This window comes from Cebus imitator, unplaced genomic scaffold, assembly GCF_001604975.1.
Source record: "Cebus imitator isolate Cc_AM_T3 unplaced genomic scaffold, Cebus_imitator-1.0 Scaffold460, whole genome shotgun sequence".
Lineage (NCBI taxonomy): Eukaryota > Metazoa > Chordata > Mammalia > Primates > Cebidae > Cebus > Cebus imitator.
The window spans coordinates 1,480,405-1,506,407 of record NW_016107775.1 but is presented as its reverse complement, the minus strand read 5'-3'; the positions used below and the strand labels follow the sequence as shown (position 1 = coordinate 1,506,407).

Below are 26,003 nucleotides of genomic sequence, written 5' to 3'. Positions count from 1 at the left end.
CCAGCAAGATAGTGGCCATCTGTAAGCCAGGAAAAGGGCCCTCACCAGAGCCAGACCATACTGGCGCCCTGATCGCAGACTTCCAGCCTCCAGAACTATGGGAAATAAATGTCTGTTGTTTAAGCTACCCAGCTGATGGTATTTTTGATATCATAGCCTAACGAAGACACTGTTTAGTTTGTACCTCTTAGTAATAAAACATTGTCACTGAAGTAAATTCTTGATTTTAGTAACTAAAAGTTATTTTAGAAAAAGGTAAAAAAATCTACTATAAGAATTTCTTTTTAATCATTGGTTTTCTTAGAAGTCAGAAAGATATGAACAGAAACTCCTCTATACTTTAAATAGTTTCACATATTCCTAGAAAAGTATGTCAGAGATTTTAGTCTTAAAATAATGTAACAAATGAATTTTAAGCAACCAAACGTGAAACTATGTACACTTAACAATGGGAAAAAAATTATCAAAATGCCTCTTCAAATAACAGAAATACAAATAAGATCGTCTTTCTTTCTCCTTCATATGCTTATACTTAAGTCCTCACAGCAATGGTATCTAATGTGGATATACAAGATGCTGCACTGGGACAGAGGAACAAAATGTTAGAAATTCCATTGCTACTTTCATTTTATACTTTAAAACTCAATACTTTTATATTTTATAATTATAATTCATATAATAATATAGTACATGTTCATATGACTTATAAATATATCTGCATATACGGAGATACACGCTAAAAGATCATTTTTGACAGAGGCACATAATAAAAAACATCTGGATATATGTAAGAATGAAAGACAGGGTTTCCCTTCTACAGAGTGGTCTTAAAAGAGCTAAGTTCCATTCTTCTCTTCAAGTAAAATTTCTACTCAGATTTTAATTCATGCTCTATTTAGGGTAAAACATATGTCTAGTCATCTGTTGTGGAATATTTTTACTTCACATATTCACACACAGAAATATACAATAACATTAAATATTATCAAAAGCAAAGCAGTGAAAACAAGAAATACATATATAAGATAGTAAAAAATATATATTGATAATCCACTGCACATTTGGTATAAACTAAATACTGTGGGTGGATACAAAAATAATATACAATAGCTCTTTTCTCAACAAACACATTAATCTAACACATAAAGGCAAAAAAGTACCACTATACCTGTAATCAAGTTTCTAGTATCACTAAAGATAACTGGGTAACTGGAACCCTCAATTTGAGTGAGGCCACTAAAATACTTCTAGAACACAGAGAAGTGGGAAGACTTCTCAAAGCGCATCTCTCAGGCTGGGTACAGAAGCTCACACCTGTAATCTCAACATTTTGAGAGGATCATTTAAGCCCAGGAGTCAGAGACTAGCCTAGACAACATAGTGAGACCCCATATCCACAAAAAATGTTTAAAAATTAGCTGGGCATGACAGAGCATTCCCATAATCCTCACTTCTCCAGAAGCTGAGATGGGGAAGATTGCTTGAACCCAGGAAGTCAAGGCTGCAGTGAGATGTGACTGCACCCCTGTACTCAGCCTGGGCAACAGAGTGACCCCTGTCTCTAAAAATAAAAAAAATAAAATTAAGCACATCTCTCAACCTCTTAAGCCCATGTTCCCACTATTGATAAAGATCCTCAGAGAGTCTATTTTGGCCTTCAGTTGAAAGCCTACCTCTACCCAATCCCAACGACCAAGAAAATTTGGTGACATTCTGCTTCCTGTGGTGGACATTACAAAGTGAATTTCTGTTACCTTTTCTAAATATCAAATTTAAATTTAAATATACTTTTCAAGATACACAGCCCCTGCCCTTAAGATTCTAATATACCTGCCAAAGAAGGCATGCGTTTTCCCAGATTCAGGAACACCATTTCACAGAGAAAGAACACATAGAACACGGTCTAAAATTAGTGAACATTCTTCTCCATATCTATTAGGATACTTTTCTTTAGAATTTGCCTGTGAGACAGGAAGAAAGGACAGGAATATCTTACCAAGTGTTCTCTGGATATCATTCTTGGCTGGAAGTAAAGATCCCCTGGCATCTAAAAGTACTTCAGCCGTTCTTTTCAGTTTCTCTACAGCAACCTGCTGACTTGATATCTGTCCTTGCAGAGCCTGTAAGATTAAAAGCTTTTCAGTTAGACTCAGTAGGACTAAATAACAGATTTCTAATGTGGACAAAATAATCGGTAATAAGATAAAGTAAAATTGGACAGAATAAACTTTTCTTCGTATCAACTTTCATCATCAACTTACTCCAGAGTTCTTAGAATAAGGCCAGTTATGAAGTAGCATTAGCAAAAGCATGAGCCAGTCTGGATAATACAAATTCAGTCTTGAAATAAACCCTTGAACATATATATGTTCATAATAATTTCCCTGGTTCCTGATCATACAACCCGCTAACTTTATACCCTGAGTTACCCCTTAACCCCTACTTCTAGGCTTTGTATAATACCTCAACTACTACCAAAACAAACAACAGAAAACATATGAGACCATTTCTGACTCCAGGTAAAGAGATAAATTAGCCCGCCCAAATCAGTAGATCCTGACTCAATACTGAGTCATTTTTATTTCTGCTAATTCAATAAGAGTTACTGAAAATCTAACAAATTCAAAAAGCCTTGCTACATTTTGTGAACATATAAAAATAAAAATGAACACGAAGCTTACACTCAGGGATTTTACGGTCTGAGACAGGAAGTGGTAAATGCCAAAGGTGAGTATGAAAAACTGCTCTTGGAAGTTGGCAGGAAAAAACAAAAAAAAAAAATGGGAGGGAAATGAGAGCCACCTCAATGGTAGTGACACTGAGATGGCCCTGAAGGAGTGTGGATTTGGGAAAACAACTCCCTGCAGAACAAACCAAAGACACAAACATGAGGACAGAAAAATCACCGGAGAAGGGAGAGTCCTATCCAGTTTGACAATGCATACGTGTGAGTAAACAGAAATAGGCCTGGAAAGGCCTCATACATCAGGCTAAGAAGTTTAAACTTTATCCTGTATCAATGGGATACAGGATCTCCCTGTATCCTGTATTCTTTATAATGGGATACAGTTATGCAGGGCTTCTGGGTAAGGGGTTCATATGCTCAGGGCTGTCCAACAGAAAGGCTAAATTTGTAGCACTGCATGGATTTTTCCAAAGTGCTGAGATTACAGGAATAAGCCAATGCTCCCAGCCAATAAGTGGTATTTATAAACAAAAGTGAGAGCAAGCTTAGAGTAAAGGAATGCCTGTTTTGGAATTCATGAGTCCAAAGTGCTTTTGGGAGCCTCCTACAGAAAGAAACAGCAAAATGGGCAGAGACTTGGAATACAAACTGGAAATAGACGTAGAGAACTGGAAGTCAAGACACATGATGTGACTCCTAAACGGGGAAGCACAGCAATGTCAGAGAAGGAGATTATAAAGAATCATGGAGAACATTTACATATAAGTGATGAGGAGAAGAAAAAAACAAACAAATGTAACTGGTGAGGTGAAAATGGGCCCAGAATAATTCTGTCCCCCAAGATTAAAGGAAGAGGGAAGTGGAAAAGATTAACAGTGTCCATTGCTTTGGAAAGGATAATGTAAACTGAAAGACTAATGAGTCCTTGAATTTAATTAATGTAGGTCCCTGCGTATCTCTGAGCAAACAGATGTGGCTCAACAATGGGAAGGAGGGGGAAAAAAAAAGGTAGAAGCTGGAGCCATAGATACGTCTTCCAGAAGTTTGGCCCTGCACTTCTAACAGCTCTGACAGATCTCTGCAAAAGCGGGCTGCCTGGCCACATAGGCCTCTGCCTGGCTTTAATTTCTCTTAAGCGACTCAAGCTCCTCTTCTGCTCTTTTGTATTGGGATTTCAAAGCCCCAAATGTCCAATTGTAGATGTGAACTCATCCTTGGCCATGGGCCTAGCTTTCCAACTGCCTCTTGAATATTTCCATCTGCATATATGCAGTCACCTCCACCTCAAAAAACCTAATCTGAACTCATCATCTCATTCTCTGTACCGACACTTTCTCCTGGGGTATATCTTAACTACCCAAGTAGCAAACCTGAAGTTCCTCCTAGATTCCATCCTAAGGCTTCTTTTCCACATGCAAATCAACCATTTAAAGCTTTTTTCAAACATAGAAATCAATCGACAATTTTACCTCCTTAATATTTTTTAAAAGTCAACTTTTGCTTCATATTTCTCGATCATTACAGGATAATGTCTCACTTGGATTGTCAAAAAAAAAGAATCCTGTGTTTCTGCCTCCAATCACTTCTCTAATATAGCTCCTAATGTGTTCTATCTAAAATACATATCTGACCATATATCACCCTGATATAGTTTGGATATTTGTCCCCGCCCAAATCTCATGTTGAAATGCAATCCTCAATGTTCAAGGTAGAACCCGGTAGGAGGTGATTTCTCAGGAATGGTTTAGCCTCATTATCTTGGTGCTGTCCTTAAGACAGCGTGTGAATTCTAGCAAGATCTGGTCATTTAGAAGTATGTAGCACTTCCCCACCGTCCCGCTGCCCCACCTCTCCCACTCCCACACTTCCTCTCTTTCCCTCTTTCCATCTCTCCCTCCCTCCCCCACTTCTCTCTCTGGCTTACTTGCTTGTGCTTTTGTCATGTCACATGCCTGTTCCTGCTTTGCCTTGCTCCATGAGTAAAAGCTCCCTGAGGCCTCCTCAGAAGCTGAGCAAGGTCAGTGCCATCCTTGTAGAATCATGAGTGAGCTAAATCTTTTTTCTTATAAGTTACCCAGTCTCAAGTATTTCTTTATAGCAACACAAAAGCAGCCAAATAGAAACCCCGTTAGAAATTTATTAGTAGTCTCCCTTCACAATAAAGGCCAAGACTTGAGTATGCTATAAAAGGTCCAATGAAATCTATTCCCTAATTCTATCTTCAATCTCAACTTTCTGTTCCAGAAATATCCAATACAGCTATTTCTTACCTATTTATTCATGCTGGACCCAATGTCTTAACATCTCTACATATCAGCTTTTTTGTGCAACCTACCTCCACCATCCCGAACCCGGCTCTTATTCACCCTTTAGTACTCAGCTGGGAAACCTTCCCTAAGTCTCTCCTCACTCTTAGCTTTGGTAAGTATACCCCAAGGAACTCCCATAAATACCCTGTGACTATTATCGCATTCATCTGTGCCTTCTTGAGAACTAAGAAGTCATCCCTTTCAGCTTTCTATTACTAGTGCCTAGATCAGTGCCTGACACATAACAGGCTCCATAAAATTTTTTTCTGGAATAAATGAGCAACTACGTAAATAAATGAACATATCAGGTGTGAGATCTAAAGAGCTTCTCTTCTATTTCAGCATTATTTATTGTCATTATTGAAATGCCTAAAGCTAATGGCAAAAATTTCCTCAAATAATCTTCATAATCCAAGAAACTGGGATGACATACAAGCAGTCTGTGTATATGTCAAAAGGCCCACCAAACCATGACTGACATGGGATCTAGAATACCAGAACCTATAGTTGTTTCGAGATGCCGAAGAATCTTCATCATAGTGGATCTGTTTGAAAAATTCTCCTAGCAGTTTAGTTACGGAAAGCAGAAAAAATTCCTCAAGACATGAACTTTCTACCTGTGACCAGACTGAATTCTAGACCACAGGGACGGCTCATTCACATAACATGGTTATTTAGGAGATGAAGTACGTGAAGGGTACCCTCTGAAAATTTTTTTTAGAGTGTGAATTTACTAAGGGCAAGAACAGAGTTTTAACATCTTTGTGCCTTCATAAAACCCAGCATACAAATGTTTACTGAATGAATAAATACATGTAGAAGTGACCATGGTTCTATTAAAACATCCAATACCAAAGATGGCCCTGTCTACCAGCTTATAACTTAGAAGTGAATTATAAAAGAAGCATGTCTTCTTTACCTCTTCTTGTCAAAACACCTCATGCCTTTAATCTCGACAATTATATTGAAGAGGTAATCATTTTTAATTCCTAGCATGTATCAAGGTCCTAATTTAACAATAATAGTTGTTTATAGTGCTATTTTGGAACAAAATTGTTCATCCCAGTATTCAAATGGGTACCTTATATATTGTTCTGAGTGGATTTCAAGAAAATTTAAACATGAAAGAAGGATCTATGACAAGAGAATACCAGTTGGGACCAGAAGACAGCGAAATCTATAAACTTATGGGCACTTGTCCAATTCATAAAAGTTTCCTGACTTAACACCACCCCAGAAATCAGTGCAAGTCTGGAAGGCTGACATTGTCAGTCAATGTAATCTAGCCCCATTGCTGGTTCCAAATCCAGGACTTGAGACTGGTCCCAAAATCCTGTTTTCTACACCTCTTCTGGGGCTAAAATCTTGTTTTATCCACTAATTTCCCTGAAAAGGGATCTTGAGGAGTCTTATTATGGCCTAGTAGCATCAGACTGTTGACAAAACAGTTAACAGTTCTTCGAATAATAATGCTGATAACAACATGCTATTGGCCAAAAATATTTCAAATGAAATGAACGAATTGGGTGCCCCCAAACTACATTTATGATGCAACAGTATATAAGTAGAAGGTAATATATTAAACATAGAAAGACTAATTTTTTTGTAGTAGTCTCATGGGTTTACATTATAGTTAAAAGTAATTGTAAAATGTTAATAAACATGAAAGAAATTGAAGCTACCTAATTCTCATAAAAATTTATCCTTGATACATTCTGAAATCTTCTGAGAGAAAAATATGTGCATTACCAGCAACAATTTTAATTGTACATTTAATTTTTAAAATTATGCTATGACTTAATTAGAACTCATTCTCCTTAGAGATTTCTCTTTGCCTTTCATATTTCTTTAACTGCCTTAGGACTAAAAGAGTCTTCTTCTGCAGCAATTATCAAATACGTTTTTCCATTTTAAAATTTATCGATATATCTGTTTAATTAAAAAATCAATGCATTCTTTTGGGTTTTTCTTTTTTTGCTCTAGTGATATAAAAATTATTTTTATATAGAATATAACCTGTTTACTAACATAGATCTAACTTAAAATGTATTATTTCTATTTTATGTATTTTCTATACTTAAAATAACTTCCTAATTAAATGATATATATGCAATCAATAATTATTTTAAATGATTTGCATTTCCTAATAAAATAATGACCTCAATGTCACAGTAACTCCTCTTTCCCACCACATATCTTGTCCTTGAATATATAATAAATTAGGAACTGAAAACTTAATTAAAATAGATTTGTTCTTGTCCCTGTGGAAAAGAGAAAGAAAAAAAAAAAAAAACAGGACTGAAAATGCACATTAGAAAAATGAAACAACCCCTGGGGAGGCTGCATGGACCTGGGAATGCTGACCTGCCCATGGCATCTCCCTGGTGCCCAGTGAAGGGCTAGATAAACTCTTCAGTCTGGGAAAGAAGCAGTACCTCCACCCTCCTTACCTCCTGACTGTCACCTTCCCTGCTCTCATCCTATGCTTCCCACCCCTTTACAGGCCTTCTCTCTGCCTGACATTAACCGGCCACATTTCAACCAGGTGTGACTTAGCTTTCCTTAGCTCTCCAGAAGTTGTCAATCTCAGGCAATACCAATTTAAGCTTGCTCATCAGGGTACCTGTTTCCCTTGTCAACAGCACAGTGACAATTTTTGACTCTGTAAATAATATGCAATTAAATTCTGAGAGATAGTTGTCTAACTGGCAATCCTGTGTTTATTTTCCAGCTATGGCAGCAATAACCTACTATTATTGACCTGCTAAATCGAATCATAGAACAGATGGATGAAATGAAACTTTTAAACTCAAAATTACGGGTCACATTGAATAATGATAAAATATTTTAAAAGTTCTCATCCCTTACTTTAGAATTTTAAAATGTTTCAGATTTTAAAAATAGATTAAAGACTCTCTGCCAGTGTATGACTGAGAATCCCACAGTTATGCCGTTTTGACATCGAGCCTATATTTCTATAAGAGCAGGTGGACTTTTTGAGAACTGTGCTGAGTAATTATTAAAGTTTATCTCTGTGAATCATGTAAATATTCAATAAGAACCCGAAACCTGGTCCTTAGAACCACTGAATGTGACAGTAGCATCCCTTCTTCCCTTCTACCTCTCCACTCTTTAACAAATATCTATTGAGTACCAACTTTGGGCCAGGTAATATTCTAGGTGCTGGGAATACAGCAATGAATACAACAGACAAAAACACCTGTTCTTGTGGAGCTTAATTCTAATGGAGGAAAAAATAATGAACAAGGTAAGGAAGTACAAAGATAAATAAGTGGCCAGAACAATATTGAGTTTTGTCTGGGGAGTGGAGGCATTGGAATGCAAGTCACAAGCTGTAACAGCAATGTCAAACCTGTTAAAAAAACATGAGGAAGGTTGGGTGTGGTGGCTCACACCCATAATCCCAGCACTTTGGAAGGCCAAAGCAGGTGAATCACCTGAGGTCAGGAGTCCAAGATCAGCCTGGCCAACATGACAAAACCCCATCTCTACTAAAAACACAAAAAATAAGGCAGCTGTGGTGGCAGGCACCTGTAGTCCCAGCTATCTGGGAGGCTGAGGCAGGAAAATTACTTGAACCCAGCAGGCGGAGGTTGCAGTGAGCCAAGATCACTCCATTGCACTCCAGCTCGTGCAATGGAGTGAGACTCCATCTCAAAAAAAAAAAAAAATCAGTGAAAAAAATGAATGTATTATGGAGAAATAGAGTCATAACTCCCTCTGGAGGGAGAAGTATACTTTTCACATCATTTGTTCTCTCTTAGCTGAAACTATCACAAAAGTGTGGGAAATTGGAAGATTTTCAGTAAGACTACTGGAGATTTGGATCTTTGTCTCTCTTTTTACCTTGGTCTCTTCTAATTGTCTTTGTAGATTTTTGGGGTCCACTGCAATAGGTTCAGACAAGTGTTTGCCAGCCGTGGCCTCACAGGCCTGGAGTCCAGAAAGAAGTCCACATGAAGCATCTTCATAGTGTTGGTATTTATCCACCAGATCTTTAAGGTTATTTCCAAGAACACTGCACTAAAAATCAAAAGAGAAAAGGGGTAGGAAATTAAAACCCATTATTTTCACATGCATCAAATAATCTTAGGACCTACAAAATATGTACCCTGGAAAAAAAAACAGATTTTTACCAAAGTTAAAAAAAACTTTGTAGGACTAAGATTTTTTCTTTTATATGAAGAGGCACCCTCTAAGAATCAAGAAGCAACCATAAAATAGACAGTTCTGGATTTATATCAATTCAAAAACATATTTACAATAGCTGAGTCTTAATGTAGAATGAAGAATAAACATATCAATCATCAGAGGAAGAAGATTTTGATACATCATGTGTATAGATATGGATTTGATGGAAGAGTTTTAAAGGTGTTTAATAAATTACTTCTATATGTTGCACAAGATTAATTATCAAAAGGAAGACAAAGAGTCTATATTAGAATGGAGCAAAGTCCAAGAACCAACGATGGTCTTTAAATCATTTACGCAACTTGGCAAGTCTGTTCAGATTATATTACAAACCAGGAAATATTTTCTTAGATTTTTTTCAAAAAAACAAAGCCTTTTTACTTGACCACAGAAGTAAAAGAAGCAACACAGTCTGTTATTCATTAAGTATTAAAATAATATACTGGTCAAATATATTAGACAAACACCTGCAGTATTTGTGAAGAGGATAATCTGAGATGAAACCAGTTCCCAAGCTTGGGAGGCCGCAAGCATCTGTTTCTACTTAGAGTCAATGCACAACCGCCATCTGGTGGTCACATTGGATATTAGAGCACTTGAGAGCTGGGCCTTCTGGAAATCATGCTCTCAAAACTAAAGTAATTTTAAGTTTCTAATCTTTAAATACATTGTTCAGAAGTAAAGCAGGTTAGTAAGATAGAGGGAAGGAGGCTAAAACTACCTTTCCCTCCTGTTTTGTATTTTAGGTTTCTTGTCTCTTGTTCCAAAACAAAAGAGGACCAAGTGAAAACTATAATCACAGATTTACCTTCCTCTTAAAAAACCAAAATAACAGTACCTTAGAGTAGAGAGACCTGAACCGATCAGTAGCATGATCCAACTTGCGCTGCACTTCTCTGTGGGTTGCAGAAGTGTCAATATTATCCTTGTCAACCTTGCCACCATCTCTCTTGCTGCAAGATTTGGCAGCTTCTAACACTCTGTTTCCAGAAATTGTGATGTATCTCAAGTCACCTTTGTGAGAAATGACGTCTTCTGAGAAACTCTTCTGCCTCTTCAGTTTGGTCATTAAACCACTGAAGTCATCTGCACCTGCCTCCAGGTTTTCAAGTTCTTGTTCTGACTGCTGTAGCCAGTGCTCAAACTCATGATAGTCAGCATCAAACTTCTCTAATTCTTCCTGCAGAGAGTGAGTTAACTTCATTTTCTTCTCTGACTCAGCCAGTGCAGTTTCATAGTGCGCTTTCAGTTCCTTCATGTTCTTTTGCAGTTTCTCTTTTTCTTCAGGAGAGAGATACTGACCCTGTTTCTCAAGCAGCACTTGTGCAGACTGAGTGGCTATGATGACTGCTTGGTGCTGAGAGATGATCTCCTCGTGTTGGGCCTATGTGAAAACAAATTGGTCATAATCTTCAGGCAGTAACAGGTTACACCAAGGCTGCAGAGAGCTCCTTGCCACATCAGGACTGACAGGTTTCAATGATCTGCAGGGCTACAACTTGCTTCTCATTCCCCATTCCAAGTTACACCATTCTCCCTTTAATTGGTGAATTTCAGAATAGCAAGGTATTTGGAGCACACTAATCTTATTTTAAAGAAAATTTCCAATCTTGTCTATGTACTTAATCAGATAGGACAGACACCATTTTTTGGAAGCTTGGGAAAATGTAACAAATTTCTATTCCAATTCTAACCAAAAAGTGTCTATAATCTGATCTCATTTGATTCACTGCTTTCTCACAACTACCCAAAAAAGAATGTCTTTACCTAATTTGGGAGCAAATAAGTACAACATTTTTTATTACAAAATGATCCTGGAAACACTTTTGAATAGGGAAAAAGATTCTGTAACTTTAAGCTTTAAAAACATTTCAAAAATAACTAGGCAAGAACGTTGTACATTCAGGAAAGTCCAATGGACATTAAAGAAACAGATATAATAAAAGAGAATCCTAGAGCTACTCAGCTTCACTGGGCCTCAGTTTCCTGCATGTGAAAATGGAGACAATAACTCCTACACATCACAGGTTTGCTGTTAGGAGTACAGGAGATCACATACGTAGAGCATTTCCTTCAGAGATGATTTAGTGCCAGAAATGCAAATCCACTCTGAAGGCAGGGAGGCAGGGCTCCCAGGCAGGTGTACTACAGACAGGTCACAGGTATACAGAGCTACTGATTCCCGTGGTCTTCAGGGCAGCAGGGGGGCAGCAGGGAGGTGGAGTCCCTGTCCCTCCAGCCATAAGCATCTTCTTCCATTCACCCCAATATGCCATACAAGTGTGGCAAAAAGGATACTAACACTTCTGAGCAATTTCCCACATTTCTTATAACAGCTTCCATGGAGCCCAATGATCCAGTCCCAAGGTCCCATAACCGGAGAGCTCTTTTTATTATCTCCAGATTCTTTGCTGCTCCCACACTTACCTCCATCCTCCCCACCATGGTAAACACTTTAGGACCTTTTCCTCCTGTTGTTCTTTATCTAGCTACAGCTTTTTCATCAGATATCTGCTTGCCTGATTGTGCCCGTCTCCACTGAGTCCTCTCCAAATGCTGAAAACGGGTCCCCCACCCCACACTCAACCACCCTTACCTAACTCCTCTTCTGCCTTAGCACTCACTGACTTCTAACATACCATATAACTTAGTTCATTTCTGCTGTAACATTCTCACTCCCTAGTGTGCAAGGCAGGCACAGGGAATTTATTTTGCTCACTGTGGAATCCCAAGTACCTACAGCAGTGCTGGCACACAGGAGCTGAGTGAAAATTACTCTATGCTGTGAAACGGACTTCTTTAGAAGCACTGCTATGGGGCAGCCATTCACTTGTAAGTCTGATTCCAATTAGCGCAGAACTGGCTCATTAACACCAGCATCCTCACTGTCTATAACAATGCCTGCCACCTTGTGGGCACATGGTAAATATTTTCCCATAGACTGTGTTTTGGTATTTGAAATACATTAATATGCTACCCTCCAGAAGGGTTTTGCACAAAATAGGATGGACAGCCATATACAACACCATGTAAATGATCAGATCCATCCCTTTCCTCCTACAGATGAGGAGTCTCAGGCTAACTTGGCCCAGGACATGTGGGACAACTACTGAAAGCTAGAAGTTTCTGGCTCAGGCCCTTTGGCCCTCTCTCCATGCTACCAGATTGACTTTCTAAAGCATAGCGTCCCATATTCTTTGAGGTAAAATGATCAGATGGAAAATGTCATGCTGTGCCTAAAACCAAGGGCATTCCTGTGTGACATCTTTATATTTTAATCTGCCCACTAGTGTTTTTCACTACCTTGGTCAACTTAATAAACTTTCCTGACTTCTTTTTAACTGACTCATAATGTTCCTTTAGGAATTCACCAGAATTTTCATTTTGAGACCTTATTTTTCATAATAAGGTCCTATAACAGCCCCTTAAAATTGTGAACAGTAAATACTCTCATTCTTCTTCTGGTTTAATTTATATTTTCTACAAGAACCTCATAGGGAGTATCCTATTCCAAAGATTCCAAAGACAAAGAGTGGGAGGAAAATATATAGACCTGCAAAAGTTTCTGATGTCCACTCATCTAACTGTAAAAGCCAAATACTGAAATAAAATCACTGACACTTTAAAAATGGTTCTACAGAAGTCACCTCTGCTTCGATAGTAGCATTAATGTTAGCTTTAATTTATGTCATGCAGTAAATTTGTAGAAGGGCTTTTATATCTCTTTTCACAAATAGCCTTAACTGAATAGATGAGCTGAGCTCAGAAAGAACTTAAGTGAGCTCAATTTCAGCCAGGCACAGTAGCTCACGCCTGTAATCTCAGCACTTTAAGAGGATGGAGGCAGATTGCTTGAGCACTGCGCTTTGCAAACAGCCTGGGCAACATAGTCAGACCTATCACTACAAAAAAATACAAAACTTAGCCAGACATAGCAGCATAAATCTGGAGCCCCGGCTACTCAGGAGGCTGAGGTGGGAGGATCAACTGGGCCAGGAAGTCTGAGGCTGCAGTGAGCCATGCTTGTACTCTAACCTGGGGAACAGGGTGAGACCTTGTCTCAAAAAAAGGTGTTCTCTTAGAACACAGATTCAAATTTAGCAGAGTGAGCATATGGCCTAGTTTTAAATCCAAATTTCAGCCCTTTCTAGATGTGTAACTTGAGAAAGCTACTTTAATACTGTCAGTTACAGTTTCCTCATCTGTAAAATGAAAATAAAAACCCCAAAGAGTAACTGGGAAGATGAAAGGAGTTAAAATGGAAAGAACTTTCTGAGAGTCCACTTTAACTGTTCTATAAATGTTAACTATTATTTTTATTAAATCTTTGTAATAATTCTACTTCACGTATATGGAGAATGCCTAACAAATTATTTCTCATTATTTTTGACTTGCTTAGAACTCTCATAATAATTTCTATCTGATATGATTAAGGGAGGAAAAACCCTCTGTCATCATTAAGATTTGAAAAGAACTCACGTGTTAGGTTATTTCTCTCTTTACCGACCCCGAAATAGAACTGAACGATTTTACAACAACACACCTTAACTTTCTGATATTGCTGATTCAGATTCTCCTGGGTAGTTCCAACTTGCCCATCAACATCAGTCTCCAACAGGTTACCATTAACTTCATCCTCTTCTCCAATTGCTGACTTGCCATCACCTTCTCGAAAATGGGTCCCATTCTGTTCAATTATCTGTTTGCGTTTTGTCCCTGCCCTTTCTGAGTCTTTGTCAACATTTGACAACCAGTCCAAAAGGTTTTCTATTTTGGTTTTGCTCTCTTCCAGCTGCTTCACTGCTGCAACCTGGGCAGGGAAAGGTCACAGGAGGAATTCAGAACGTGGGCCAAGGCATAGTTTTAAGACATTCCAAAAGTAAATACTTAGCTCATTTTAAATTAGAATGAGGGTACTAAAAACTGATACACACTGAAAACTTAACATACTGAAATTAAACTTTAGAGCAACAGGCAGCTACCTTCAAGTTTTCATTGTTCTTAAAAATACATACCAAAATTTTAATTATAATTGACGAGTGATCACACATTTCACAGAGAGGAAGTTTCATAACCTCACTTAAATATTAAGAAAAAGATAAGCAAAGTCAACTCTTCAAAACTTTTGTAGTATTTGGTCAGCTATGTACCTGGAAACCCAGAATCCTACAATAGTCCTTAGTGATAATCCTTGCTTACTACCACCGGGTATCAGTTAATAATAAATCAAGTAGCTGTTAAGCTAATGATTTTTAATACAGGAATAGTGCACATATATTTGAATAAGGACCTTTTCAGTTTCTTCCTTGATTGCTGTTGTCACAACTTTATCCAGCTCCTTTTTGGACTGTTCTGCTTTTAAATTAAGCTGTTCACACTTTATCTTAGCTTCATTCAGTTTCTGTTCAATCAAAGCCTTATCTTCCCGTGACAGCTTTTCACCATTCTCTTTTAAGAAGTTCTCTGTGTTTTTCACTACTTCTGCCAATGCCTGTGCACTTCCTTCCATATCTTTCTGTAATTCCTTGTAACACAAAAGGAAAAAAATGTATTTTATTAAATTATTACCTATTTAGCTCTTCCAGAGTTGTAGTTCTAAAAGACAGGGTAAGTACAGAGTCTAGTAGATATGGTTTGATTACACATATTCAGTATGTTAATTTGAGTTGATTTATTTTAATCACAATACTTAATATAATTTGAAACTCAAACACTATTAAAGAAAAGCATGGATTTTCATGTTTAATGAAAGAATGCAGTCTGTGAAACACTGAAAACACATAACTATTCAGTATATAATCTATACAAATTTGCACACACCAAATTTTTGTGTATTATATGAGCACATGTACAAATGCTTGTAAATACATGTTAATATTTACAGTTCCTAAACTTTTATTTTTAAGTATGTGTTTACTGCTCAGGATAAAAGTGAAATAATTTTCCTAGTGAACTAAGATACTTTCTTTTTCTAAACACCAGACTCTATAACATGTGATGTTTGCTTCTTTGCCTGGCTGCTAGGTAGCTCAAGATTAAGATCTCTCCTCAGTAGTTATGGCTTTTCTCTTGTCTAGATTTCTCCATGTGGTTTTTCCTCTTCTTTTCCTCTTTTATCATGAGTTTTCATTCTCTGTATTACACTGTTTGAGTTTTAATATTGTTTTTTCCATACTTTAATCCTCTTGAAATTTGTCTGAGAAGTATTTGAATGAAAAAATCCTATTAATTGAGCTATTACTATGTGATCTTCACTGTGCTAGTGTGACTTAACACACAATACTTAACGTTTATAATAATGAAACAATGAAAGTATGACCTATGAAGAAACTGAGGCTCTGAGAGATTGTTATAAAGTTAACAATGTATAAAGTCTGGAATCTGAACCAAGAGCTGTCTAGTTACAATGACAATGTTCTCTCTCCTGACACCAAAATAAAGATATCTTTATCTGTTGTTACTTTTATTTTTTCCCTTTCCTTCAGTAAAAAGGAACAAATTGCGAGAAAGATGGAGTAAGAAGGAGCTAAGAAAGAAAAAGAACCCAAACCGATCGCTATTTCCTCTGATTTGCAAGTCATAAGTAGGTTGGCCTTAAAGGGATCCAAATTGTAATTCATCACACAGGTATTTTCATTATCAAACCCCCTTTAATATTTCCTCCACTTAATATCTCTTACCAAAAAAAAAAAAGTCAAAAAAATTATCTAGCTTGCTTGAAGCTGGAAATCTAACTTTTAGTATACAGTTTAAAGCTCAAGCCCAAGGCATCTGGTTATGCCTTGCTTCTAAAAAGCTAAAATTATTGGTATTTTTCAGTAATCCTCACTGATTTCCAAATGACAGTAATCGAACCTAACATCAACAAAGAGCTGCTGATAGAAAACCAAATTCTACCTCTTGCTTAGACTGGTATTTCTTTAACTCAACTGTGCCATCACCAATCATGAAGGCTTCTTGGTGACCAATCAGGCGGTTTTCAGTTTGGGTAAGAAGATCACATATCCCTTGAAGCTTCTCTTTATACTCCTGCTGACGCTCTGCCACAATCTGAAGTGAAGAAAATCCAAAACATCTTAAAAATGTGTGGTGGTCGCAAAATCGCTATTGCAATAGCTCCTTATTAGAACACATTTTTCAAGTTTCATCTAATAAGCTTTTATAAGTATGCTGTAAACATGATAGCAGTAGGGTACAAACTGAGCAGGGTGAGACAGAACATATGAGCATATCCCATATACAAAGAAAGTGACCACGTTTAGATGAAACTGCTCAACAGAATACTGGCCATGCATATTTGTAAGAGATGGAACTTCTGACCAACAGGAAGAAACATCCCATTTTCTTAAACTCTTGAAACCTGCGACACACAGAATTAATTCTGCAAAAGGACATCAAAAGAGAAGTTAGTTGTGATATGTAGGCTAACATATTTGATATGTGTATATAGGTTATCATGCTAGAGACAATGTCTGATGCTTCAAGAAATAATAAAAGGAACATTGCATGCAATATTTTTACTTAATCACTATATCTAAGTGCATTCTCACCTCTTTGCTCATTATTGCTACTAGATATAGCGCTCATATAATTCATTAATTCTTCTTAAAGATTAAGAAGTCAACACTAATTACACGCACCTTTCATTTTCCTACTATACATACACTAATTATTCATCTTATAGCCATAAATCATGTTTACTAAAAGCCTAACACGTGCTAGGCAAGGTACTAAGTGTTTTACGTATTTTTCTTATGAATGCTCACGACACTAGCAGGTAAGCACTATTGTTATTTCCAGTCTAGCACTGATTAAACTGAGGTTAAGTGACTTGCCCTAGTTCACAGAACGAGAGAGTAGTACAGCTGGGATGTGAAATCAGGCAGTCTAGCTCCAGAGCCCATGTTCTGAATCGCTGTGGTGTACTGCTTCCCAGAGGAAAAAGAAACTCTTAACCTTCTTTAGCCACATGTTCATCAGTGCATTTCTGAGTGCATTCAAATATCCTAGTCTTGTGGGGCAGGGGGCAATCAAGACTCTCACTTGAAGTAAGTATTTCTGAGAGTCACAAAAATTAAAATCAACTAAATTATGGCATCATTAGTGAAAACAATATTGTTATACACTGTAGGATTTGTATGTACACTGTATCTTATTCATTAATGCCTTTCTAGAAAATTTTTCCTGTCACACTACACTCCTTGGGTATTTACATTATGGTTTCACACTAAAAACAAAGAATGCCAACTCCACAAAGAAAGGCAAACCTTCTGATCATCAAGATCTTGCTCTAGATGTAACTGAGTCTCTAAACGTTCCAACTGGGTAGTTACTGATTCCTGTACATCAAGAAAACCCTTCTGAGTTCTATTTAAGAGCCTCAGCAGTTGTTTGCTTTGGTTGGGAGGCAGATCCTGTGCATATTCAGAAATGAAGAACTGCACATCAAAGGCAGTAGTCTCCAGCTGCATTTTGGTATGTCCAAGGTCTTTCAATACATTCTGTGAAAAAAGTAGTACAAGTTACCAATGGAGAGCTAAGCCATGATAAAATTTATATTAATAATAACATTTATCTATATTTTAAAAATGCACTTCTTATATCAGGGACTGAAAGTTTTATGGAATTTGTTTACTCTACATCGAAAATCTATTTATCATCTAGTAATAAATGATAAATTAATTATTTAAATACCATGGTAGTTAGTATTACATAAAAAGATAACCCCTCTAAAAATATTTTATCTTTACCTGTCACATTGCACTTAAAATGTAACTCTGACAAAAGGCAAAAGCCTAACTTACATATATTTAGCACACTGAAGAGAAATATCTACCTTAAAATATTACTTGCCAACATTTAAAATATCCGTGTAATTGTGGTAACATACAAATAAGACTATGGGGGATTTGAAGTATGAATGAAATAGGCCAGAATTTCAGTTTTCTGACTCTCAGGCCAGGAGCCTAATCATTGTTCATGAGGAATGCTGTTCAAATTAAGAACTTGGGGGGAAAAAGAAAAAAAGCATGCCACAAGTGACTAACATGGAAGTCACAAGCCACATACAACAGGTCACATATACAACGATGGTCCCATAAGATTACAATGCCATGTTTTTCCTGTACTTTATCTATGTTTAGATCCACAAATACTTACTACTATGTTACAAATGCCTACAGTAGTCAGTACAGTAACATGCTGTACAGATTTGTAGCCTAGGAGCAACAGGTGTATCACAAAGCCTAGGTGTGTATATAGGATACCATCTACGTCTGTGTAAGTACACTCTTTGTTGTTTGCAAAACACAACATCACCTAACAATGCATTTCTCAGAATGTATCTTCATCATTAAGTGATGCATGACTGTACTACACATATTATTATGTATTTACATGAGGATTTTTACATGGCTAATTTATGCTATTATATATTTATGTGACTAATACATAAATAAATGCATAAATAAAAACCTCAACATGTGAGTGGTATAAGAGTTTCATAAGGCATTTGGGATAGCATCAGAGTGGTACCGTTAAAGTTGTGATTATTTTATAGTTGTGTCAACTATGAAGAAAAACATCTCTATGGATGAATCTAGAAACCATCATTCTCAGTAAACTGACACAAGAATGGAAAACCAAACACTGCATGTTTTCACTCATAGGTGAGTGATGAACAATGAGAACACATGGGCACAGGGAAGAGGACAACACTTACTGGGCTAGGTAGGGGGAAGGGGAAGGGAGGGACGGGGGGTGGGGGTTGGAGTGGGGGAGGGGAGAAATACCTGATGTAGGCAACAGGGTGTGGGGGGGATGAAGACAGCCAACCACCATGGCATGTATGTACCTATGCAACAATCCTGCAGGATGCAGGATGTGCACATGTACCCCAGAGCCCAAAGTACAATAAAAAAAAGTTAGATATAATTAAAAATAATCTCTAGAGACAAAGAAAGGAAATAACCCTTTATAGCCTTAGCAAAGTCATATTTTCTAAACACTTGTTATATTAAAGCCACAGGTTTTAAAATATACTTTGTCATCTTTGTTTTGATACTTGCCTTGAGAAACTCCAAATGTTTCTTTACACGTTCAGAATCTTGAACATTCACAATCTCAATATGCCTCACAGATTTGCTTTTCTCTGATATCCAATCTGAGAATGACTTAAGTTTATGCAAAAATTCTTCATGGGAAACTACCAGTTTAGACTAGAAGAAAAATTGTACAGTTAGTTGTCGTTCCCAAAAGTGTCAAATTCTTAAAAATAATGAGTCTGGGTCGGGTGCAGTGGCTCACGCCTGTAATCCCAGCACTTCGGGAGGCTGAGGCGGGCGGATCACGAGGTCAAGAGATCGAGACCATCCTGGCCAACACGGTGAAACCCTGTCTCTATTAAAAATACAAAAAAATTAGCCGGGCGTGGTGGCACGTGCCTGTAGTCCCAGCTACTCAGGAGGCTAAGGGGGAAGAATCGCCTGAACCCAGGAGGCAGAGGCTGTAGTGAGCTGAGATTGCGCCACTGCACTCCAGCCTGGTGACAGAGCCAGACTCTGTCTCCAAAAAAAAAAAGAGTCTGGTTTAATGGCTTAACACTCTAAAAATAAAATACTACATCCTATGACTAAGTCCTCCAATAAAAAAATTTTCTTCGTAAATCAAAATTTTGACATTTTATGCCTACCATTTCAGAGTCAATCGCAAGCATGATTTGTTTCATTCTTTCAGAAGACACATTGCTGAGGGAAGAGAAGGCGGTCTGCAAACTCTTGTGGTTTATACTCAATTCTTCAAGATGTCCTCTGGGAAAGTCACTGGGAAGAGACTTTAAAAATTCTTCTGCCGACTTCATATCTTTTCTTAAAATAACAGCAATTGGAGCCAATCCAAATTCAAATGCCTGCAAAGAAATATATCCCGGATCTATTGACTACTTAGTGAAAAACACAAATATAAACGTGAAACATAAAAGTGCTCTGCTTCTTTTCCCCAATCATGCAGCAGCTGACTACCATCCGTAAACAGGCAGTAGACAATTCTTACCTCCAACTGTCTAAGTTGATTCTTCAGAGCTTCCAGATTGTTATCCAGAGATTCCTGGGTGTCTAAGGGGGGTTGCATATCTTGAAGCAATGTCAAATACTCATGCATTTTTTCAGTGTGCTGTAAACACTGCTGTAATTCATTGGAAAACTAAAAACAAATTTGGACATTTTAACGCAATGAACTTTATGCAGATTTTAAAAACAAACATATAGGATTATTCCCCAATGGTTCATGCAGCTATTTCTGTATAAAATGTATAAGCCAACTTACTTGTTCAGTTGAGCTATCTCCAGAAGCCATTTCTTTTGACCCTGAAATACATTCCAAATGGTTTGGGAAATCATTACATGAATCCTTGAGCTTCTCATCTGTTGGCAATGCTGATGCACACACAGTAGAGCCTTCTAGTCCAATTTGTTTTACAGTTTGTAAATTAGGGAAACAGTGGTTTCCTTCTTTGCTTTTAATATCACCAAGAATGTATGACTTTTCTTCCATCATCTCAGATGTAGAAGATGCTTTTTGATTCAAGTCTCCAACATGTTCTATTTTTTCTGAATATCCATCAGCAAGTAGCTTGTAGAAAATATTCTCAAGTTGCTGTGGAAGTACTTTAGATGTAATGCCTCTTTTCTCTAGGTCATACTTCATATGAGTTAATTCTCTCATCAATTCAAATACTCCTGTAATTTTTTGGCTATGTTGATCTTGCTTCAGTATATTAAGGAGAAGCTCAGATTTAAGATTTTCAATACAGAAAGGATCATCTCTACTTTCTGCCTTTAGTTCTGATGAGTTACTCATGGGGAAAAATCCAGAAGAGTCACTCATTTGAGAGTCTCTGGGCACAGTAGATGCTTCATTTACCAACTGTGATGTGGTAACCCTTTTAATTAAATTTTGAATTAAAATTTCAGTGTCTGCATAGGCTGAAGGTTCTTCAACTTCTTGTGGGTTCATATGACCTTCTTTCAATCTGCTGTCTAAAATATCCTTTACATCCTCAACAAATACCTGAGACAATTCAGGAATTTGAATCTCCTTTTCTTGGGGTCTTGGAGACACGGCTTGCTCTTCTGGTAGCTGTTGCTCAATTCTTTCTTTCTTATTATTAATTTCTAACAATGAATAGTCAGTATTTAAAGTGTTACTGGAGTTATCATTTCCTAATCCACTTGTACACCACTCCAACTGGAGAAAATCATTTTTCCTAACATCTTCTAAATGTTTAAGAGGTAACATTGAAAGTGTGGCTTCAATACTTTCTGGTGTGAACTGAAAAATTTCTGTTCCTCCTCCTGAGCTGCCGTCTTTACTACAGAGATCATTACTTTGGATCATTTCATTAAAAGGTGAGTCTTCTTGGGTACTAGTGGACTTCTCTTTTGTATTATTAACTCCTAATTGTAAATGTTCTTTCATGGGAGGGGCAGTTATTAGAACATGGCTTGGGACATCTTCATTTGCTTTGGCTACATCTTTTGCTTTTACATTTTTAGCACAATGTTTTAAATAAGTAAACAAATCAAGCTCTTTCTCAGGTCCATCAGTGAATGAATCTTTCTCAATATGTGTATTCCCTTCCCACAATGCAATGTTTGAAGTAATGCCACCACTAATCTCTTTGGAAACTGATGTGTCAAAAATTTCTTCAAGAGTCTCAGATTGAACAGGACTTTTACTAACTATCATTTGTAGACTACTTGGTTCATCTTTAAGAGTTACAGTTGCTTTTTTAAGGCTTCCTTTCTGATTAAGTTCTTCATTGTTTGTGATTTGAGGAAATGGAAACTGACTATTCATTAATCTGAAACTATCCCTTGTATTTTTACCAGGCAAAAGTTTGAGATCCCTATTTTCTTCTTCAACTAGACCTTCTACAAGCATTTCTCCTTCACCCACATACATTTTCTGAATTGATGTTTCATCTTCCATTAGTATATCACTTTTGCCATCTCTCCCTTTAATGAGATCCCTTCCATTTCCTTGAGGATCTTTGTCAGTTACAGAGCCTATCAATGACAAATGGCTTTCCTCAGCAGGCTTTCCTATTAAATCAGGCTCAGTACAAATGATGTGATCAAGAGATGAGTCAACTTTTGGTGCCATATTCTTAAAACACTGATCTTCACCTTTCACAGAGTCAGTCAATCCTGGCAATTCTGACCCTTGAATCAACTCAACCTTTGTGTTTGGTAGATTAACTAACTCAGAAGTTGAACTGATATTATTATTATGTGAAATACTTGCAGAGCCAAAAGTTTTTTCAGATTCAGTGTCTTTAATGATAGACAGCAATACATCCTTAAGTGCCATCTCATGATTCAACAGATTTTCTTTGCTTTTTCCAACAATCTCAGTTGTATATTCTGGAAGGTTGCTTCTTTCCGTAACTAAGCTAATTTCACTAGGTGAAAAATTTTCATCACTGTTTTCATTTACAATAGAGGCACACAACTGGATATCCATATCTTCAGCCACATCTTGGTACCTGGGCTTTCCATTCTCATCTCCTCAATGCCATCATCATCATCATCATCCTGATCATTACTGTAACATATATAATCCCCATAACTTTCTTCACTTTGCATAGAATCTAAATGATCAGTATCAGACTGAAATTCCTGTCCAGTCACATTCTCTTCCCTTCTTCCTCTCCAACTGCCACTGTCCTCATATTTTAATGATGCACTGAAGCTCTCTTCTCCTCCTACAATATCATAAGCAGTGAATGAGTCAGATTCATTACCTTCAAAGATATTTGCACATTCCCTTTCTGACACAGTTCCCAGTGACAATCCATTCACCTTATCTGAGCCAACTGTATTTAAATGTATTTTTTCACCAGAATCTAATTCATCTTTCTCAACATCTCTGAGAAAATCCTGAAGACACTGTGCTTTGCCTTTCACACTTAAGCTACCACCTAGTGCCCCATGGGGAACCAGAAAATTTTCATTCTCTTTTGAGACATCATAAAAAACATCAGCAGGAGGAGCTGTCTCATCATTTTCCTCTTGCAGTGTGTCATAGTCCTCAGGGTGCAGACCATCACGATCGTCACCATCAAGAAGCAGAGAATCATGGTCATCATTTTCGAATAAGGGAGTATCGTAAAAATCATCATCACTCTCAGTGTCTGTTCCTGTGTCACTCTGCTGATCATTCAGCAGTGATGTTTCATAGTCACTGGCACTGATGGTTTCATCAAGCAATGGTGTAGCACACATAAGAGATGCACTGGCATTATCAGTATTGCCCCCTTGAGCACAAGAGTACTCTTCTATTTCAGACTCCTTTTCCTTGTCTTCAGGTGTCTGCTGAAATAGAGGATGTGTCTTCTCATCCTCACCAGAAGTATTTGAAATGTATTTATCATTGTGATACTGTACTTGAGGTTTACTAGAAATAATATTTAAAGATTTCTGTCCAGACTGCTCTCCTGGTAAACTGATGTTAATAGCTGCAATTCCCAAAAACTGGTCTTGAAATTTTTCTCCTGTTATTTGACCTGATAACATGGTTTTGTCACTGAATGATAATGTAGGGGCTTCACATTTATTTCCATTGCTCTCTGGCATGTGTGTATCATTAAAACTTCCCTGACTGTGCCTCAATTTATCATGACTTAACAAGGCACTTAGCCTGGGGGAATAGTCAAAGATAGGTGAATTTCTGTTTGTATTAGCTTCATTCTCTGTTTCATTCATACCACAAAATTTACTCCTTTTTGATTTTACAATAGGATTCTCTATAAAATCACTTGGAAAGTTTTGAATGTCTTTAGAATGGCTACATTCATTTGCACGATCATTTGTTTCCATTCGACCTTGATTTTTACAGTTTGTAAGTATGTTTTCAGAGTCACTTCTAAGCATGCTAATGTCTGCAAGTTCAGTCTGCGTTAAATATGATATGGGATTAAAAACACATTCACTGGATGAACTGTTAACTTTAGGATCAACTGACATTGTATTTGCCAGTGTTTCTGACTGAGAAAATGCACTATTAATAACATTGTTTCCCATTTCATGACATTCTTCATCTGTAGCACACTTCCTATTTTCAAGAGTCTCTTCATGTTCAGGTTCTCCGCAATGACATTTATTGAAACTACTTGGTGTAGGTATACGTACATCCTTTTCTTTGCCTGAAGCATCAGTAAGAAATACACCAGAGGAGCTTAAGACATCAAGACATTCTTTTGTGGCTGTGTCTCCGTCAAATTCTGCATGACAGCCTTCCAGTAGCATGCCAACAGCCTCATCTAAGTCTCCATCGTACAGCAAAAGCCTTTGCCCTGTGTTTGCATCCATATAGCTATTTATCATTAAATAAGATAGAAATAATTTTTTAGTTTCTTCTGAGCTCTGAGTAGCAACAGGTTCTTCTCCAACAAAAACATCCTCTTCTTGTCTATAATCATGAACTGTGGAGGGTTGGAATTTACAAAAAGAGAGCCATCTTCTGGCATTTTTACAAACTTCTAAATCTCCTAAATCTGGCATTTTATCAGGTAATATTATATTTTTTAAAATTGATGCTGTGTTATTGTCTATAATCCCTAGCTGTTTAGCAGCATCCAAACCAATGACTTGAGAACTTTCTGGAATATAAAGAGCAGCTATTTTCTGCCTGCCATTCAGGATTTTGTAAGCCAATTCACTTGTAATCAACTCTTGCTGCAAGGAAGATGATGTGGGAAATATTTCACCAGAATGGGGCCAAATGAGTCCAACATAGCCTCTCTGAGCTTCCAGTACCAGAAGAGCACTGCTGGAAGTTATTAAATCACACTGGACTGCTTCATCCACAGTTAAACGCTTGGCAGGGTTTGACTGGATGATTCCACCAGTCTGAACCTGATATGTGAGGATACTGCTGGCAGTGTCCCTGTCAATCACTCCTTCTCTGACGGCTTCTTCAACAGTCATTCTTTGGCCAGAGTCGGAATTGATCAGACCTCCAGAAAGAAGCTGTGCACTTAACAACCTAAACATGGTTTCACGGTCTATGAGACCTTCATGAGCTGCTCTTAAAATGCTTATGTTTCTTCCACATTTTAATGTTATTCTACCTCCTTCTTGTTGTCTCACAGGTAGAAGCCACATCCCCGTGTTTTCCTGTAAAATACTTCTTTGTACCATATCTATTAAAGAAACCTTCTCAGAGGTACAGGGGTCAATAAGATCTTTGCACATATTTTGCCTTTCCAAGACTTTAGAAAATAATGCTGAGGAAACCAAGTTCTGTTGGAAAGCCTTCTGTAGGGTCAGCTGTTCTCCTGTGGCTGGAATAACCAGAGAGCCTTTAGAAAGCAGTATCTCAAGAACTTTGATGGCCATGGATTCTGATATCATGCTTTGAGCCAGAGCATCCAGTACTGGAATTGTGGTAGGTGATGCAACAGAAATAATCTCTTTAGCTTTATTTAGTTCTTTGAGTTGGCACAGAATTTGTTCATCAATAAGACCATGACTTTTGGCATCTTTAAGGTTGAAGCATTTTCTCAATTCTGGTGAAATTAGACCAGAAATCATTAGCTGTGTCTCGAGCAACCTAATTCCTGTGTCATAGTCAATGAGGCCTCTTAAAACTGCTTGAAAGACTGAAAGGACTTCTCCAGTTGTCTGATCAATGGTGCCTGCAATCACTTTATCCAGCTGAAAGGAAAATGCAAAAATCTCAGGTCAGTCTGTTACACAAGGGTGGGCGGAATTTCATGCAACTTAGGTTTTTTAAAA

General features: G+C 37.5%; 1 protein-coding gene across 1 annotated transcript in view; it reads right to left on the bottom strand.

The window, feature by feature from the left end:
- The window catches only part of DST (dystonin), a 510,996-nt gene that overhangs the window by 126,037 nt on the left and 358,956 nt on the right, over positions 1–26,003 (bottom strand). The window contains 12 exon segments of the mRNA XM_037732623.1: positions 1,997–2,120; positions 8,863–9,039; positions 10,046–10,591; positions 13,751–14,017; positions 14,498–14,731; positions 16,105–16,257; positions 17,475–17,708; positions 19,275–19,424; positions 19,898–20,113; positions 20,257–20,406; positions 20,530–22,772; positions 22,775–25,922. Of these exon segments, the coding sequence (XP_037588551.1) occupies positions 1,997–2,120; positions 8,863–9,039; positions 10,046–10,591; positions 13,751–14,017; positions 14,498–14,731; positions 16,105–16,257; positions 17,475–17,708; positions 19,275–19,424; positions 19,898–20,113; positions 20,257–20,406; positions 20,530–22,772; positions 22,775–25,922 (7,642 nt within the window).